General features: G+C 46.0%; 1 protein-coding gene across 1 annotated transcript in view; it reads right to left on the bottom strand.

The window, feature by feature from the left end:
• Nucleotides 1-18,395, bottom strand: part of DEPDC7 (DEP domain containing 7) — a 594,836-nt gene that overhangs the window by 79,218 nt on the left and 497,223 nt on the right. The window contains exon 5 of the mRNA XM_069623575.1: nucleotides 1,996-2,210. Coding sequence (XP_069479676.1) covers nucleotides 1,996-2,210 — 215 coding nt within the window. The remainder of the gene's footprint in view (nucleotides 1-1,995; nucleotides 2,211-18,395) is intronic.

Here is an 18,395-nt window from a genome sequence, read left to right as displayed (position 1 = left end):
TACACAGAACACATACAAGAATTATAGTCCGAGGGTGTGCAAAGGGTTTCATGAACCACAGACCAACATCTCCTATTCTGATAATCCAACAGACTAACCCAGTCAATGATTTACTATAGCAGCAAGACACTGTACATATTTGTCCAATAAAGGAGATGCCCAATTTTCCATTGGTTTTGTAATGCCTAACACCAGCACAAATATCTTGCATACACGGGAAAAAAGTCATAGCTGTATGACTTGTTCATCTGGATTCTAGCACACTTCAGGTGAACAACGCAAGGTGTCATGAGATGGGAGGGAAGACCGAGAAAAAACACCAGGGAATCCTGAATGTTACCAATCTCTTGTGGTGGTGCTTGAGGGCAGTATCTCAAATGGCGAAGACGGGGACACCATTAATCATCTTGTGATTTGGGATAAGTGAGTGTTGGGGTACAGTGAGGCTGACAATAGATCATAACCCTGCCATTTTAAAATGTTTCTCTTACAGAGTGTCAACATGTTTTAATGAACAGAAGCCTGGATCACCCCAGGATAGCCACACAAGCAGCCCTTTTCACTTTGCTGCCTTCTTCCACTCCCCTTGGTTATCCAAGCAGGGAGGTGGGGCGAGTAGCCAGATTAGCAAGGAGCCCATCTATTTGCACACCCTGACTTCACCCTGTCTTTAACATAATGGCCTTCAACACCATGCTCCTACTCCCCCCCCCTTAATTCATCTACTGGCCCCCCTGCGTCACTTACTCTTTTTTGCATGACTTCGACCTCTTATTCAAGTCTGCCCACTGAAGCGTCAGACTCCCAAACAATACCAAAGGCTTCAGCTGGACTCCTCCCTCCGATTACCCTCCATATCCAGTCTGCTCAAACATTTTGACAACTCAACGGAACGCTCCCTTCCCCCACCTCTGCAGCACTAGCCCTCAGCCATGAACAGAGGTCAACGTAACTCTTATGCTTTACTAGAAAATTACCAACCTATTCTGCTACATCATAGTTTTATGCTATAAAAAAATGTGTACCAGAGGTATGTTTACTCTCCTACATCAAGCCTTCTTACCCATAGTGAGCAGTTAATAGTGGTTCAAGCTTTATCCTAAAATTGCCCATCTCACTAGTGCTGGCCGCTAGAGAATCAAACCAGACACTGGTGCCTAAATATGCAAAATTCTGCAAACACACCAACCATGCTAGCTCACATGTTTGCTTCCTCGAGCCAGCCAGGTCCCCCCCTCCAGGTTGTGCAGTTGTTAGCATATCTAGTCATCAATGGTACGCCACTGCAGGACACCATAAGTGCGCCAGAGTAGCCTACCTGAAGAAGCAAAAATCACAGCAAGAGGGGACTGTGTTAAAGGAGCCATCAAGGATGCATCTACAAGGGTTCCAGGACACTGCTACAAGTATTTTGTTATATAAATTATTTACCAGTAATTAGCAGACTAGGCACTGGTCAATGTTGAACTCCACTCCCCAAACCATATGTGTGGGCCGCCTCTGTATAGGTGCTTAGCAACACCCACAACTTGCCAGATTACCTTGCATGGTGAGGCATATTTACCCTAGATTGTCCAAGTTCAGGACTTCTATAGAACACTGCTGGAGGTCTGCTTATTGCTGGTGACAAGTTGCTCAACTCTGCTACCTTCTTTGACCTTAAACTAACCTGCCAATTCCCTATTCAACAAAATAAGGGTCCACTACAAATCTCCAAATGTGGGTCTGAAACTGCAAAAGAACCATTTACATCTCAATGGTGTCGGCGGCTAACGGCTCAGGTATATGCAAAAGATCATTTTAAAGTTCTAAGAAATCTGGTTACGAATGTAGGTTAATACCACATCAATGTTAATTATATAAACATTGAACCCACTGTCAGTTATGGCATTTTCATTGAAAATGTTTCAAAACAATGACTCATTTGATCAGAGTGGCGAGAGTCCAAATAAAAGTAATCAATTTATGGTAGTAAATCTCAACAGCACCACACACCTAGAAGCTCTGCAATCCCTGTGTGAATGTCGAAAAAGTGATTCATAAGAAGTGGTCCTCGGTCTTGATAGTGTCTGCTTATAGTATCAAACAGTAGCTGTTTCCAATGTTCTAACTTGTCCTGTTGCTCAGGGAGTGTTCTACTCACATCCACTACCATATCATCTGGCAGATAATCCAAGCAATCGATTGCTGCAGAGATCCATTCATCAGTCCTGTAAAAAGAAAATAACAGATCAACTGTCTTGCTTCCCTTAGTACATTAGAATCATTTAGCAAACTCTGTATTAAACACCTTGCTGAACACAGAAGTGCCATTTTTATTTTTAAATAGCACCCAAATCTGTGGTTGCACACATTCTTACTGTGAAAGAACCGGTCCCTTCATCGATTCCAATTTTACCCATTGCTGCAGGGACAGGTCAGAACATTCCATACGCAGGCTCTGCAAAGACGCTCTACCCCGACACTGAAGTCAATGTCTGCATTAGTACCACAACTTAATCCGTAAAAAGGCCAGATCTGTGCATTAATCAACGTCAACATTTGAAATGGAGTGAAAGCTGTGGGTATAGTGGGTATAGTTGCAAAACAGCATTAATATTGAAACCAGAGATCCCCGCCCCGACCGCAGGTTATTTTCACCCCTCAATATAAACATATATCCACCCCATTGATGTACAAAGAAATGTAATTGATAAGTCACTTTCTCAGGGTAGATCTAATTTCTGCTTTCATTGATTTCATTTTGGCACAACTCCTTTCAACATGCATGGCGCACTCCTTCCCCAAACAATCGCAAGTGTGCCAGACTCCATGCAGGCCAAGCAGCAACCTGCCAGGATTACCCATTTTAATCTTTCAATATGCAGAAGTACACAATTCAACTAATTTGCATTACAGTGCAAAGGTGTATTCCTTAAATATTAACCTATCTGCTTTCACGCGAGTCAGCCCACAGGCCTAGGTCAGCAGGAATGTGGTCTTCCTTTTGTAAAATCACTTACTCCTACCAACCACCAATCCCATCTTCTAAGTCTACCCGAGTAATCGGATGCATTTCTTTTAACTGAATGCTAAGTCTCAGGTATGCCCCACTAAGATTGCTATAATGTGCATGGGTTGATGGCAAAGCACTTCGTAGAGTGCGGTGGGAGATCCGTCAGCAACTCCATCATGCACATTTTTTTTGCAGCAAACCTGCACGATGCACTAAAAACTAGACCAGTCAGCCACATCTTATTATAACACAAAGCGTTACATTTGGAAACGTGTCTATATTAATACATTCTGCAGTAAAAGCTGTTCCCATACATCTTTAGCTTTGCCTTTTTCAGCTGTGGTCGTTTCCAGGATTGTCTCACGTTAGCTCAATGCAGTGTGCAAGTACTGGCAAGACACCCCATCCCTTGGCAATCAAGTTGCTATCTCCCCCTCTTCTGGCACAGCCCGCACTCAACTTTAAGGCAGCTCTGGTCAGTTGCCACCTATTCAGGCTTTCATTGATACTCGCATGCCCCATTCTGCTCAAGCATGCTTAGAAAAGAGGTGTAACAAGTCAATCATTGTCTCAGTCTTGGACAATCCCCAGAGGCACTAAGGCTATGACCGCCCACCTCTCAGCTACATGGTGCTATACACAATGGATCATTATCTTGGATGGATCAAAACTATTTTTGCTCTAGACAGAGATGTGGTCCCTCGCAGTCCCTCCGAATGCTCAACCATCTGTCTTTCAACCTTTATCATTGCTTGCCCCAGGATATTGGCATTTCAAAACGTGGTCACAGAGCTTTGCCCTCTGCTAAATTGGACTGCTTCCTTTGACCGAGTTGAACCATGATGAGGATTAAAAGCAGTTTTCAGTCGATCCCACTCAGATTGACAACTATGCCGGAAACATTCACTGCCTGTGGGTGCACCATAAAGACCTGGCTTTGTACCAGGCAATGGAATCAATCCAAGGAAGAAACATGCATCCTATTTGATGAGACCTCAGCTGCTGGATTCCTGATCCATGGCAATCTCCTGCAAAAAACTCCCAGTGCATTTTGATCCCGTAGACCCAGTCTCAGTGGTTGCTAGGTTTGAGAACATCTCGCTACTTTTCCCTGGCCCCACAAATCTGGACCACTGGCAATCTCAGTCACAGAACATCATGTACTCTTCTAGACATAGGTGAAAACTGGTCCATTCAGTTAGTGCCCTTCCAGTACCCAATTCCTCATTCCTCATTTGACGAGAAGCACCATCAGACTTCCTGGATGAAAGCTGTATACATTTTCAACATCTTTGAGATTTTAATAGCATGAACACTTGAAAATGGAAAAGTACTACACTCTTGCCATACCTTATTATGATCATCTATATACCCAATTGTCCCTGGGCACAAGGAAGGGGTGGGTGATGATAACTGCACAAATGTGTATAAGTGCCCAGAGGTCAACTAAACTCGCATTGCACCAGCTGCTGTAATGCTCTGACCCAGCCATCAACAAAATTGGCTGAAACCTCAATTCACCAGTGTTGGCATTTAGCCGAGTCCCACCATGACTCATGGCTACAAACCACTAAAGGTTGTTAAACAGCCACTCACACTGAACACGTTAACCACAGTCTTCAGACCGCACTACTGTGGAATTGTGTTCACTGGATTCGTTTAGGACTTCCTTCCCCCAACAGAGAAATTGTAGTCTGGGGAGTTTGGGAGCAGCCGCCAAGGGTGTAAACTAGTGTAATTCCAGAACCCCTTCCCCAACTGGGCTTCTAACAAACCGGGCCACCCAAACAAACAGACAACTTCTGCATGCACAGAAAATTAGACAACCCTGAAAGCAACAATGCACTCCAACTGCACGTGGAGTTTAAGTTAAAACACAACCCTGTCGGGTAACGGGCACAAATATCCAAGAGAAACTACTCTACTATATACCAACCAGGCATCTCCAAATGGCTGCATCACACCTGAGCCATAAATACACCGTCAAATGGCAAAGACATGGCTTAAAATACAGGGCCACAAACTCTGGAATGCACTAAAATTAGGGTGGAAGGCAGAAAAAAAACGAATCTTCAGGAAGCTCCTGAAATTCTCTTTTTAAAGAGTCTCTGAATTTAAGGTCCAGCACTACTTTGCCGGCAACTGAAGACGGGAAGATTAAGGGGGCAAGGGAGCAACACTGCACCACAAAACATTGCACAACAATTAAAGTACTTGATGATAACCAAGCACTTGGAAGTGGTCATAAAATAATGTTATGCCTCATAAAAGTACTAAATAGTCAGAAAACAGCACAGTGAGAAATTGAACAATCAAGGATTAAATATTACAAATGTGTATTGCTGCGACTACATTGGCTACCAGAACATGTACACTATACAGACATTCTGATGTACCGGTGACAGAAAAATGAACCCTCCCAGTCAGGTTCAAACTCGCTACAGCTTGTGAAACCCAAGAATCCTCAATATTGACCAAACAGCATGTCTGCCACTCCTGCATTGCCATCTGCAGCTAGCGCACCAACATGTACCCTGTTCTAGAGCCTCAAACGAAAACCCTAATTCAGTTTGTACTCCTATGCCTTGCACATCACTACCTGGTTGCATAACACTGTGGACTGAAAACATGTTGCAAGGAGCTGTAGTGTATGCCCTGAAGTAAAGTTGGCATGCTTCTGAAACAGGTGAACTGCTGGCTTGTCGGCAAGAAAGTTTGCCACATACATCAGAGGCAACTCTGCAGGACAAAGTTGAAACCCAGCCTAGCCAATTCAGTCATTTATCCTTCCGAGCTACATAATATACCATTTAGTTGTGGTGACAAAACACACCAGGTGCCAAAATAGACAACTGAACAGCCCTCAAATTATATTAGCAAAGAAATCAAAAATGCAATAAAATAGGTTTAAAAAAAAAAAACAAACAAAAAAAAAAGTCCAGAGTGCCCGCTTAACCAACATTTAGAAAAATTGTGCTGGCGAACCTTCAAGGTATCTTCATCTCTACAATGGATCAAGTTCCCTCACACCCAAAAGAAACATTTCCATAATAAATGTTGCTTGCAGAAAATCTTAGCTACAAGACTTTATACTCGGCAACATGAACACATTTCATCAACGACGCTTAATTGGAGGAGACGCTTAATCCAGTACCTCCGAATATTCATGCTATGCGAACAACCAAAGACTAGGTCTTCATATTTCTGGCCTTCAATGATGAAAAACAGTGGCAGGGGGTCCTATTTAAATCCCATGAATGGCATACAAGACTCATTCACACTATGCCCCTCCATTATTAAGCATTGAATAACGGTGTTCATGCTCTGGAAGCTGTACTACAATGGTTATGCAAAAATGATCACAGACATAGCATTCACACGTTATACGTACCATAACAGGAGCTTTTACTGCATAGCCCCACCCTTGAGAAAACTGAATGACTTCCCCGTTAACCAAACATGCTGAAAGCCAGATTCAAGAACAGAGCTAAAAGGGAAAAGGAAGCCTTGCACTGAACATGCATGCTAATGCCAACTCCAGTAGAACTAAATTGGAAACCCATTCCATAAGATTGATAAATTGACCTCACCTATACCATGGCAGGACTATTACTAATCATTAATAGTACACAAACCCGTTTACGATTGGAGTGCAACAGAAAAAGTTTAAGAAGCACTTTTTATGGGCACAAAGATCAAATCTATGTGCAGTTCCAAAACTCTAAGGCTAGATTTAACATCCCAAATGCTACGCTCCATCAAAATTCTCTCAGGCTCATGGCTGAGGAAAACAAATTATTTTCGGCAAAAGGACAATCTTTTCCAGTTGTCCCTCACAGACAATCCCTTGCTATGAAGGATACCTGAAAACCACAACTGATCCAAACTCAATATGCTTTCACAGAAAATTGCTCAGGAAGATTTTTTGTCCCCAAAAATCCCATACTAGAGTGAGGGCTTCTTTGGCCAACTCTCAGCTGAACCATGGCAATGTCTATGTTGTCCAGCAAGCACACCAGTTCAAGATCCAAACTATCCAAGACAGGTGCACTACTCCTTCAGTGTAAAAAAGTGTCATTTAGTGCCAATTATTTACCTCAATTTAATTATTTAAACATTACTATAGCGCAGAGACCACTGACCCTATGGCTTAAGGGCGCTGACAAACATGTAGCATAAACGGGTTAAACATCCAGCAAAAGAGGTTCGAAGGTGGAAAAGCATTTGGAAAGCCATCAGGTGCGTCTGCAGTCTTTTCTTTTTCTGAAAACAATTGCAGTTTTCCACTCAGTTTCAAGGGAAGATTGTTCCAAGCCACGGGGAGCTGCGATAATATACATGCCGGGACAAAAAGCTGAGATTGATTATTGGATCTGAGATTATGTTTACTCACCTTAGGCCTTAGTTCCTCATTAAGATAGGTGGGGCCAGATTTTTTCAAGCAATTGAAAGAGAAAGATGGGGGCCGAAAGAGAATTAGTTCTTTAATAGGGAGCCAATGAAGTTCCCTTCTGGCCTTAGAGATCTGGTCTGACCTTGTCTTGTCCAGAACAACCCCAACAGCGTTGTTCTGCACCACCTGCAGCCTATTCAGTTTGCAGTTTGGGAGACCGGTCAACAGGCTACTACAATAGTCTATCCTGGAGCTTATCAATACTCTTGCTAGCGTTTCCCTACTGGTTTGTGAAAGGAAATGGCGGGCATGCGAAAGTAATTTACTATAATAGGAGGACAAAGCCACCAAGCTACTAACCTGTGCTTTCATGTTAAGGTTACTGTCAAGATAGATACCCAAAGTCTTGACTTTTTTTCTTGACCACTATAACGCATTCATCAATTACCAATTTAGAGTATTGGTCTTCAAGTTTACGAAGCTTAGAATCAGTACCCACAAGTATAAGCTCTGTCTTGCTTGTGTTAAGAGCCAATCCACTGGAGCACATCCAACTTTGGATGAGCAAGTAAATCCTGTTATTAATTTCAACATCCAAAAAGACCCCAGTGATCGGTATGATACACTGAGTATTGTCTGCGTAATTAGTAGACTATGTTATTACTGTCCAGGAAATCAAGGAAGGGCACTGTAAAGAGGTTATAGACGACGGGAGAAAGACAGGCTCCCTAAGGGACGCCTTGAGTCAGCTCCCGGATGTTAGCATTGCCAGATTGCTGCTTACTCTCCAATGGCGATCTTTCAAAAAAGAGGTAACCCAATCTGCCGCTGAGAAACCCGCCACCTCCCTCAGCCTGGAGACCAATACAGTATGGTCTACCACGTCGAAGGCTGTGGATAGGTCCATCAGCATGCTGGGGTTGCCTTGGTCCATATGTCAAAGGAGCCTAGATTTCAAATCCAGCAGAGCAGACTCTGCCATGCTTTTCCCGAAAGCCAGACTGTCTTATTCAAGATGTTACCATTTCTCAGATGAGCCAGTAGTCGAATATAGGCAACTTTATAAAAAATCTTAAGAAATGGAGAATTAGAGATAGGACGATAGTTAAGTGGGTCGTCGGGGGATAGATCAGGTTTTTTTTAATAATGGGGTCACCCAGGAGTGTTTGATAAAAGTGGGCACCGCACAATCCCTGAAGGAGGCATTGACAAACTTAGAGGGTGGGGATGAGTGAGGTTGCACAAGCTTTAATTGTTAAGGCAGGACAAACATCTCCCTTACAGTTAGATGGTTTAAGATTTTGAATTATTACTGCAAGGTCCTCCTCAGTGATGGGTTTGAAAGAGAAAAGTTAATCTTCCTTCCAACATTTGACGGTTGTAATGGTGTCCTTAAGACCCTTACAAGATAAAGATGCTCTAGCTTCTGTGATGCCTTTATTGATTTTATTAAGTTTAGCATCCATGGCCTCCTGTACTTGGTTGCACCACCTAGAATCTTTGGTAATGGTGTCCTGCATGGTGTTCTTTTTTGTTTCCAATTCTTTGAACACTTTAAAGAGTTCCTTGGGAGTGGACTGGACTTTAACAATCCGATCATCAAGGTAAGCTCTTTTTGCAGCAATCACTGCTTTTTTTATAAGCAGTGACATGACTATTACAGATTTCTTTGCTGGCTTCAGACTTCAGATTTTTTTCCATTTATAGAGTGCCTTGGTTTTAGCACTTTGGTTTACTAGATTAGGTTCCCCGATTACTAAATTTTTGTTAGAGATAGGTGCTAGACTATTAACTGCGCCTTGGAGCGTAACTTGGTAAGCCGCAGTATATCTTCTATCGAGAAAACGTCTTTAATCATTCTATGAAGCGTATTAATCCATGGATCAAGAGCTTCAAGCGTTTTTTAGATTTCTATTACACAGTGCTGAGAGCAGGTTTCTTATTGTCGATAATTTTGTCTGAGGTCATCTCAAAATAAATAAAGAAGTGATCCAACCATGGGCACGGACTCACATGCATGTTGGTAGGAGTGGTATTAAGACTGCCCAACCAATCAAGAGAGTGTCCTTTCACATGTGTAGGCACATTGATGAATTGGGAGAAGCCTAGATTCTATCAAGCTCAGTCTAATAGTTTGGCATGGGGGTCATTACTGTCTAACCAACAGTTCAAGTCGCCCAATAAAAGGACATTAAATAAAGGTTTTAGAAAGGTTAATAGCACATCAGATAGCTGATTACTAAAATCCTTCATGGATTCTTGTGGCCGATAGACAAGAGTAATATTTAATGTATTCTCTGCATGCATTCTAATTTTTGCATGGAGCATGTCACAGTTGTCAATATTACAAATATCGACTTTCCACACAATTAGGGAGTCTTTAAAAATAAGGGCCACTCCACCTCCAGTCCCTGCTTTTCTGCCTTGGCAGAAATTATATCCGTTAGGTATAGCCAAGGCTAGAGGGGGTCCTTAGGCTGGATGATTCCAAGTCTCTGATAGAGCCAATATCTGTATTATTTAAGGATGTATAGGATGCGACTTCTAGCGCATGTTTCAGTAAGGAACATGTGTTAAGTAATAAGCATTTTAAAGTGCTTTTGCATATGTTATTTTCTACAAGGGGTATGGTCCGTGCAAGAGGGGAGGGAGTTTTGTCCTGTACAGTGTCATTTTGTACAGACAAGCTAGATGTGGTGTTAGTTGCGGTCAGAGCCGCTAGCATTGATGGCAGTATCATCAGCAATGACAACATCTCTGACATATCTATATGCGGCTTCCAGTTTAGAGGAGGCATCAATTGTAATACGTGAATCAGCTCGTGATTGTGTAAGCAGGGCGGGTGTGTAGATGGCAGACATCTAGCTACAGAGGTGAGCAAACCTCAATTCTGAGTCAGTTTGCTCCTTAGTAATGAGCGCTAAAACATCCGTAATCCCCATAACGCTCACCTTAATACTGGACTAGTGTGTTTGCGCCGCGATTGAAATTAAGTAGGCAGGTTACAACTACACGGATGCTGGGTAATGTAGTTTGTCTTTGCCATCCTGAGCCCCCAGGACCTGCAGCAACACTACAGCTGGCCAAACTTCATCCAACAACACTTGAGAATGCCCAAGGCCCTAAAGAAAGGTGCAGCATGTCAGCGCAAGGAACGTTTCTCAAATGCGGAACTAACCATGCTTGCAGATACACTAGCTGCAAATGCAGCGGTTGTGTTTGCACAAGACATGCAGCGTCCCGCCCAGATTAAAAAAAAGGAGATCTGGGAGGAGGTGGCACAGAGTCAGTGCGGTGGGCACCACCCCCTGCACTGTAAAGGACGCCCGCAAGCGCTGGGATGACCTGCACCTCGGTGTCCAGAGCATACTTGCAGCCAACAGGAGCCAGGCCATGGGTACAGGAGGCAGAGGAGGATCCCCAATTAAGATGCAACACAAAACACTGCAATGCAAAGCATGAAGTTCTCCCTCAAATGTGACCTTGAAATTAGCTAATGCTTGGGGCATCACACACACACGTACACAACCCTGCATATATACTGTGCACATCCCCATCACAACCCCATGCATGCAGCACCTCATACATGTATCACCCAGACGTATGCCTGTATGATCCACCCATATGGCAAGCAACCTGTATGTCCAAACTCGAAGTCCAAATGCTCCGAACTGCAGCAATAACATAGGCATGATGCACGTTGACCCATCAACGATGCTAACCCTCTCTTGGTCCCCCACAGGCTCACAATCTGACAGTGAGGAGCAGGACTCCGCGACGCAGGCCCCAACAGCGATGAAAAAGGCCAGGGGCATGGAAGGAGGCACCAGGCCGAGTACATCAAGGGGCACTGGCAAACCTGGACCGTCACAGAGGCCCAAAGCCACTCATGTCGTAACGTCACCAAGGCGTGAAAGGGAGACCGACACTGTAATGGCACCCACACCAGCCAGTCCAACCACACAGGAGCCACTGGCAGAAGGCTCACTCTCTGCTGCCAACAGCTCGGTTGGAGAAGCAGCTGCCACGGCACCCCAGTCTGATGTAGAGGAACCATGCCATACACCTGTAGCACAGCGCACACCCAGCCCGCAGCGGTCATCCCACCGTGGCCCACATCCAATGGCAGCGGCCATGAGCTGTCTGAGGGTGGATCAATGGCAGGGAGATGGAGTCCCATGGACAGCTCACCTGATGGCGGACACATGCCGCAAGCTGCACCAAGACCAACCAAAGGCAGGGACAGAGACAAGGGACTCCGCGTCATCCAACAGCGCCAGGAGGAGCTCACTGCACTAGTTGGACAGCAAGTGAGCAAGGGTTCCCTGGCGAGGGATGAGTGTCGGGAATATGCAAAGGACATTAAATTTTTTTTTTTTAAAAACTACAAAAAAAAAATCTCCATTGAAACAAGTACGACACGCATTTGCGCTGAGTTGGCAGCTGTGAGGCAAAGCTAAGACTAATAATTAACCTCCTTGAAAACTGTTCTTGTGAATGAACCTTTTGCATTTTCCGATTGTGTTCTTTTCAACAAATACTTTTTTCCAAAAAAAACTACTGATGCACGATTATTAAATGCATCCAGCAGCAAAATAAATTTAAAAAGCCGACAGATTGATATCTATGTGTGTCTGAAACTCCTTTTGGTGAATTTTCACATTCAAAGTGTTTCTGTATCTATCTTGACATAATAGAAATAACCTAGGCCTACTCAAGTCAAATAGTAGTCCCCAGCTAACATTATACGTCAGAACAGCCCCCCATTGTTGATCTAGTATTTCCAGCCCAGAGGTCTGCCATAGTCAGGCTATCCCTCCAGTTACCAGTGAGGCAGGTCCTCGGCCGCATTGCGGATGCGATGGAGCCAGCGTCCCGCACAGGGACTGGAGCAACCAAGCACCACCTCCTCAGCCAGCTCCAGGCCGACCAGCCCTCTGCGCAGGTCCACACGGACCTTGTGTCGGCCAGACTCCCAACCACCCAATGGTGGCAGAGGATGTGGGAAGTAGGGGCAGCCTGTCATTGTTGACTCTTGCACGCTAATGCCTCACTGACATGCACGCCATGTTTGGGGGAGTTGTGGGGGGAGGTGAGGGGGAGAGGGTGTTTGGGGGTGGAGGGTTCATGCACTTCATTATCACTTAATGGTTAATACAGCCGCTGTGTCAAGTACAATCACATGACTGGACATTGATTGTTGTGTATGTGTGCTTTATTGGTGAACAGTGCACAGTGTTCATGTCCCCCCAACACCCAGTGCCCTGAGTCCCACATCCATTGCACCCTCTTCATCCATGTGTATTAGAAATATTGGTCCATCAGATGCTGGCGCACAGCACGTCCCTCCTGTGCATCGCCACCTGCAGGACGTGCAGCCCCATCTCCTCCCTCATCCTCCTTGTCAGGCAGTTGCAGTTCAACGTCACAGGGCAGAGGCACGTTCCGTCTGATGCACATATTGTGCAGCATGACATGCCATGATGATCTTTGACACCTTCTCATGCCCATACAGGAGTGCCCCAGCCGACCTGCTAAGGCAGCGAAACCGTACCTTGAAAAGGCCAAATGCCTGCTCGATCACTGCACGGGTATGGGTATGTGCACGATTGTAGTCCTCTTCGTGCCTGTTCTGCAGGTTCCGGACAGGGGTAAGGAGCCACCTCTTCAAGGGATAGCCAGCATCACCTGCATGGGTGAAACGATGATTATGTGTAAGTGATATCAAATGGAACCCGTACCTATGACACAATAGCACGCATTGATTTCCTGTTCTCATCCACATATACCTGCATGAATTGAGCTAATCAAAGTAACTGCAATGTGTGTAGTCACATGATCGACAGGTGTGCGTAGCATCGTCTAGTGGATGCAGGGGTGTCCTATTCCGTGTGCGTGTTCATGCAATGTGGTTGCCCACGGCAGTTGCCATGATCTAGGTGATGTGTAGTTAAATCGTATGCTTTGATCCAGTCACCGTTGAAGCCAGACTCTTGATGATCTGCCATTCCACGCTTGATGTCCCCATGCGGGCATGCTGCACTTCTGTGGTAACGCACAAGTGAAATTCTGTATATTGGCTTAATGTGATTCTTTTGTACGCAATAATGGACGCATGTTTGTTGTGATGCTGTTCATCGGTCATTTGCTTTGGCCATACTAACAGCATGTCTCTGCATTGTGTTGCAGAGGATACGGTGTGATTATGTGCAGTGTACATGTGGATGGCCATGGAATGGATGCAGTACTGGCTTGTTGTCATTGTGGTGCAGCTTACGTCTTGTATTTTGCTTTCAGGTGTCAGGTCCAGTCTGGCCTGGTGTGGGGGCACAGTGTATTGGAGTATGGGCATTGTTCATTATGCCACCTAATCTCAGCCAGGTGAAGTATGAATTCTCCCCCCCACCACTCATCTCCCCACATCACACTGCCATGTGCTTGCCATGCAACTCACCGAGTAACTAGGAACGTTGTCCTGCATGTCGCTCCATGTAGCGTGGTATCGTAGAGTTCTGCAGTACCATTGAATCATGGGTTGATCCGGGAAATCGGGCACAATGTGTGATCATGTTTGAGTCACATACCATTTGCACGTTGGAGTGGTATAGCTTGCGGTACACTACCTCAATGGCATGTGCTACCACCAATTCCACATGGGTGCAGTCGAGGGCACCTATGTGACTTGGGATGCCTGCCAGTGAATGGAAGCCAACTTTGGTGTTGGAGATCTCCTGGGCAGTCCATGGTAGGGATATGTGGTTGTTTGTGTGCTTCAGGAGGGCATCGAGCACTTGGTTCAGCATGCGTGAGAATAACGGTTGTGATGTGTGATGCTGGAAATGCATCGGAGGGACAGGGCCTCCGTATCCTTGTCCTTTACTGCCTTTTTATCGTGTGTTCTGTCGTATTTTCCATGCAGGAGTTCATGTGGGACTCCTGGCGGTGCAGCTCTTTTGGTTTGGTGAATGGCCTGTGGGATACCCTTATGGCACCCATGGGTGGGGGTACAACCCTGTGCCCCTAGTGTATGTTTTTGGGAACCTGTGGGTGGCCCGCAGAGAAGGGTATTGGCTGGTGGCAGCTCCATGCTGACTTTGACAGGTGCGCCGAGTATCTTCCATTTTGGGGATCCCAGGCCCTGCCATTGGAATCAGTTGATTCCTGATGGAAAACAAGATGGCCCCTGTGGCCTCTTACTTTCTATGACCTATTACCTTGTTTTCCCAGAGTCCTGGGAAGCCCTGACTCTGTCCCTTCCCCCTGACTGGCTGTTGGGTGGAAATGCCATATATAGTGTTGTTGTGAAGGCCCGGCCAGACTAGCTGGAGCCTTCCCAGTGACTGTATGTTGTGGGTACGCCCTGTGGGTGGGACCCGGGTGAATGGAGTGTGTGACCAATATGCACTTCTTGTTGTGGTTGTCTGGTTTCTGGCATGAGACACAGACAGACAGCCCTGCCCGAAACTGGCCTGAATGCAGTGTGTAGTGTTGAATGGCTGAGTACTTGTCGCAATCCACATTCCTTGTGAGTGTCTGAGAGGGAGGAGGATGGCCTGAATGCACTGTGTGCCTGATTGGCTGACTGCATGAATGCCCTTCTGTACGATTGGCTGTGGGGCTTGACCCAGCAGTGTGGATGAGAAACAGAATAGTGTATCTGGGGACCTCTCACCACTGGAAATTGTTCAGAAGCATTCAGAAGCTGTGTCTGCACTTTAAGAGTAACTGGAATTGCTGATCCTCGACGCCCAGCTGGAAGATGAAGACTTGCTGTTGCATTTGCCTCGATCTAATCGGAAAGCTGCCGAATTCGTCAAGGACTGATCCGAGAGAGGACCTGGTAAGGCGCCCTCTTCCTGTGCTCCGAGTGACCATCGAGCACCGCTAACCTTCGCCGAAGCTCCCTGGAAGTCAGACCCTCGAAAGGCTGTCGACCCGAGACGGGACCGCTGAGGAGAACGAAGCAAAGCACCCGGACTTCACCGCTGTCGAAGTCCTTTGCCGTCGACCAGGGTTCGCAGGTTTGTGTAACCGCTGAGGCCCGTCGAAGTTGTGTTGCACAGCCGTGGGGACCACTTGACGCCGTGCCGCCGACGACCGGAGCCACCCTCTCCTTTGCCTAAGAACATTTGAATCCAAGGACTCCCTTGACCGCAACGTCGACCGCTTTGTCCCGCCGGAGAAAGTCGAGGACGACCAACGCGCCAAGGAGAATCCACCGTTGGGTTTCCCGCCACCTGAAGGCCACAAAGACTTCGACGACTCAACGCCCTTGTTGGGCCACAGTTCTTCTGAAACTCTTTGCGGTCCTGAACAATCCATCGCCAAGGTGACCCGCACACCTCATCCTCGTAGGACGTCGATGACAAGCACCGCCTGGATCGACATCGGGGTCTCGGCACCCTTGAACTTCTCATCGCCGCCATGGACGATGACAAGTCCACCATCTTCGACGCCTCTTGACGATCCGTGGCTCCTGCTTTAAAGGGAATCACTCAAGAAGGATCCTTCGACGCGTCTTCGAAGAACTCTACTCCACCAGGTACATTGGGGGGGTAAAACCTTAATAGGAGGAAATAAGGCTATTGAACAATATATGGACTGGGCTATATATCTTTATTTTACAGGTTGCCCAGGTTGGGGGCGGGGGAAAATCTCCACACAGAACTGTCTATCGGTAGGGGCCAGCCTTCTGCCTATTGTTTCAACCATCTTACATTCCTTCCTATCTCTATTGCTGGTTTCCTCGTTATTGATCTGTGTGACATTTTAACCGTACAGTTGATGCACTTTAATGAGATTTGATAACATTGGTGGTACCACTTTAGAATTGTATATATTTATCATTGTTGATTTCCGAGCACAAAGTGCGTTATTGTGATCGTGTACATACCTTTGAATATTAATTATATAAAGACTTTTCAGTAACACAGTGTGCGGCCATTCCTTTGTGGGGGTTAGGGGACTACACTGTACTTAAGAACCAGCCTGCATCACCTCCCGAGAAGCTAGGCCTTGATTGCTCGTCCATTGCTACCTTATTGAGAATCTTGGCTGGAGTCCTCTGTGCCTCTCCTACCATATAGAGAGCGGAAGTACAGGCACCCCCCCACCAGTATCTTCACAATAGGCCATGCATCTGCCCTACCGTGTGCTGGAAGGTGCCTGTGGCCAGAAAGTGGAGCACAGACACCACCTTAAGTAGAGGGGGAGACGGCGGTACGGATGTCTATGAGGCTGACAATGTCGTGTATCATGTCCACAATGGTGGTGATGGTGTCGCGGTCCAGACGGTACAGGGTGCGGATCTCAGGGGTTAGGTTAAATGGACTGGCTCTGATTCGAGGGATTGGGGGCTGCCTCAGTGGTACAACTGCCTGCACTGGTGGGGCATGCTGTGCCTGTCTCACCCTCCTCCTCCTCCTGCGTCTCCTCTGTGCTGCCTGTTGTTGCTGGAGTTGCAATGCAAGCATGTCCTCCAGCCCCAGTAATGCTACTAGTATTGGAATCATTTCGGTGTGTGAATGGGTGTGAAAAGGGGTGTGGTGTGCTCCTTTTGTGCTAGCCCAGTGTACATTGCCTCCACCTGTGCTGATTGTGTGCACCTGTTGCAGTTGAGAACACTGCACATGGCCATTTACGGGTGGTTCACAATGCCGGTATCCACTTTTAGCACCTTCTTCATGCCGCTATTAGCATGTCCGCCTGACTTGTGATGTTCTCCTGTTTACGCCATGCTGCTATTGCCGGCATGTTTGGTCGCATGCCCGCGCCCATGCCGCTATTAGAGGTCGTAATAGCCCGGAGCAGTTAACGATGCCGGTAATCCTTTACCGGCATCGTTTTTCCCTTACCGCCTACCGCGTAATGAGGCCCATTATGACAATTCACTTACTGGTCCTTGGCCTCCTAAAGCACCCTGCCCCATCAGCACCTGCCATGACCCAGGCCCCACCTCCCCAACCACATGCTGCGAGCCAGTGGGGCTTTGATCGGCAGTGAGCAGCAGGCAGGTATGGGGGATACTAAATGATCAAGTAGGGACAAAGCAATCAAGGTAAGACACCAATTGAACTTACTTGGGATGCAACAGGATGTCCCATGAGCTTCATGGCAATCACCTTTGTAAACATTAAGTCCAACTTTCACCCAATCAAAACAATGTTACCCTAATGCTGGGGTAGTTAAGTTGCAAGCTGCTAGGCAGGCATAAGAGAATTTCTTACTTGCCAAAGGGTAGTGAAAATTGCAAATTACGAGTCCTGCCCATGTTTCTAGCAAACATCAAGATTGCTCTTGGCAAGTGGCCAACTCCTGCTCACCTACGGACAACAGCGTGAAAGCAATTTAAGATCTTAAAATAAAGGTTTGGAGGGGGAGTGATCAGAAGTTCCTAGGCATAAAGCAGTAAGCAGGCACTGCCTCCAACAAATGAAAACCAAGTACAAATTGCCACAAATCTGAATTCGATAAGAGGCAGCTAACTATGCCAGTCATATAGGACGATATTGTAATTGTCTGATGATCCCTACTGCTGAGTTAAGATGATCAATGTTTATGGCACCAATTGGCTTTGGGGTCAAAGCTAATCAGGCTCTTTTTGGCTACAAGCAAGAGTTGCATTTCTCCCAGTAAATTTGAACCTTGCAACTACGTGTTTGATTATTGCAGTGCACACTGCAAAACCGGGATCTAGATTGTAGGCTACACTAGACCCATGTGATTCTGAAGGTTCAATGATCATGGCATCCCTCAACCTTTAAAGAAATCCATCTATTCAAACAGTTGCTAATAAGTGGAATGCAATAATTGGTCTCAATGCTAGCTGCCTATGGACCAGAAACCGAACATTAACTGTATTATACCAAAGAACACTATTCAAATAGGTTTGTGAACTTTGGCTCTAATACTTAAATCCACTAAAAATGGACTGAGCAGTGTGTACATTGTACTGGATACAAAGCCAACAATATTCACAGTTTACTGAAAGAACCATGCCTCAAGACA

The sequence above is a fragment of the Ambystoma mexicanum genome, chromosome 11 (assembly GCF_040938575.1).
Source record: "Ambystoma mexicanum isolate Mex_15411 chromosome 11, UKY_AmexF1_1, whole genome shotgun sequence".
Lineage (NCBI taxonomy): Eukaryota > Metazoa > Chordata > Amphibia > Caudata > Ambystomatidae > Ambystoma > Ambystoma mexicanum.
Note: the sequence above shows the minus strand (reverse complement) of the source record. Positions and strands in the feature narration are given on the sequence as shown.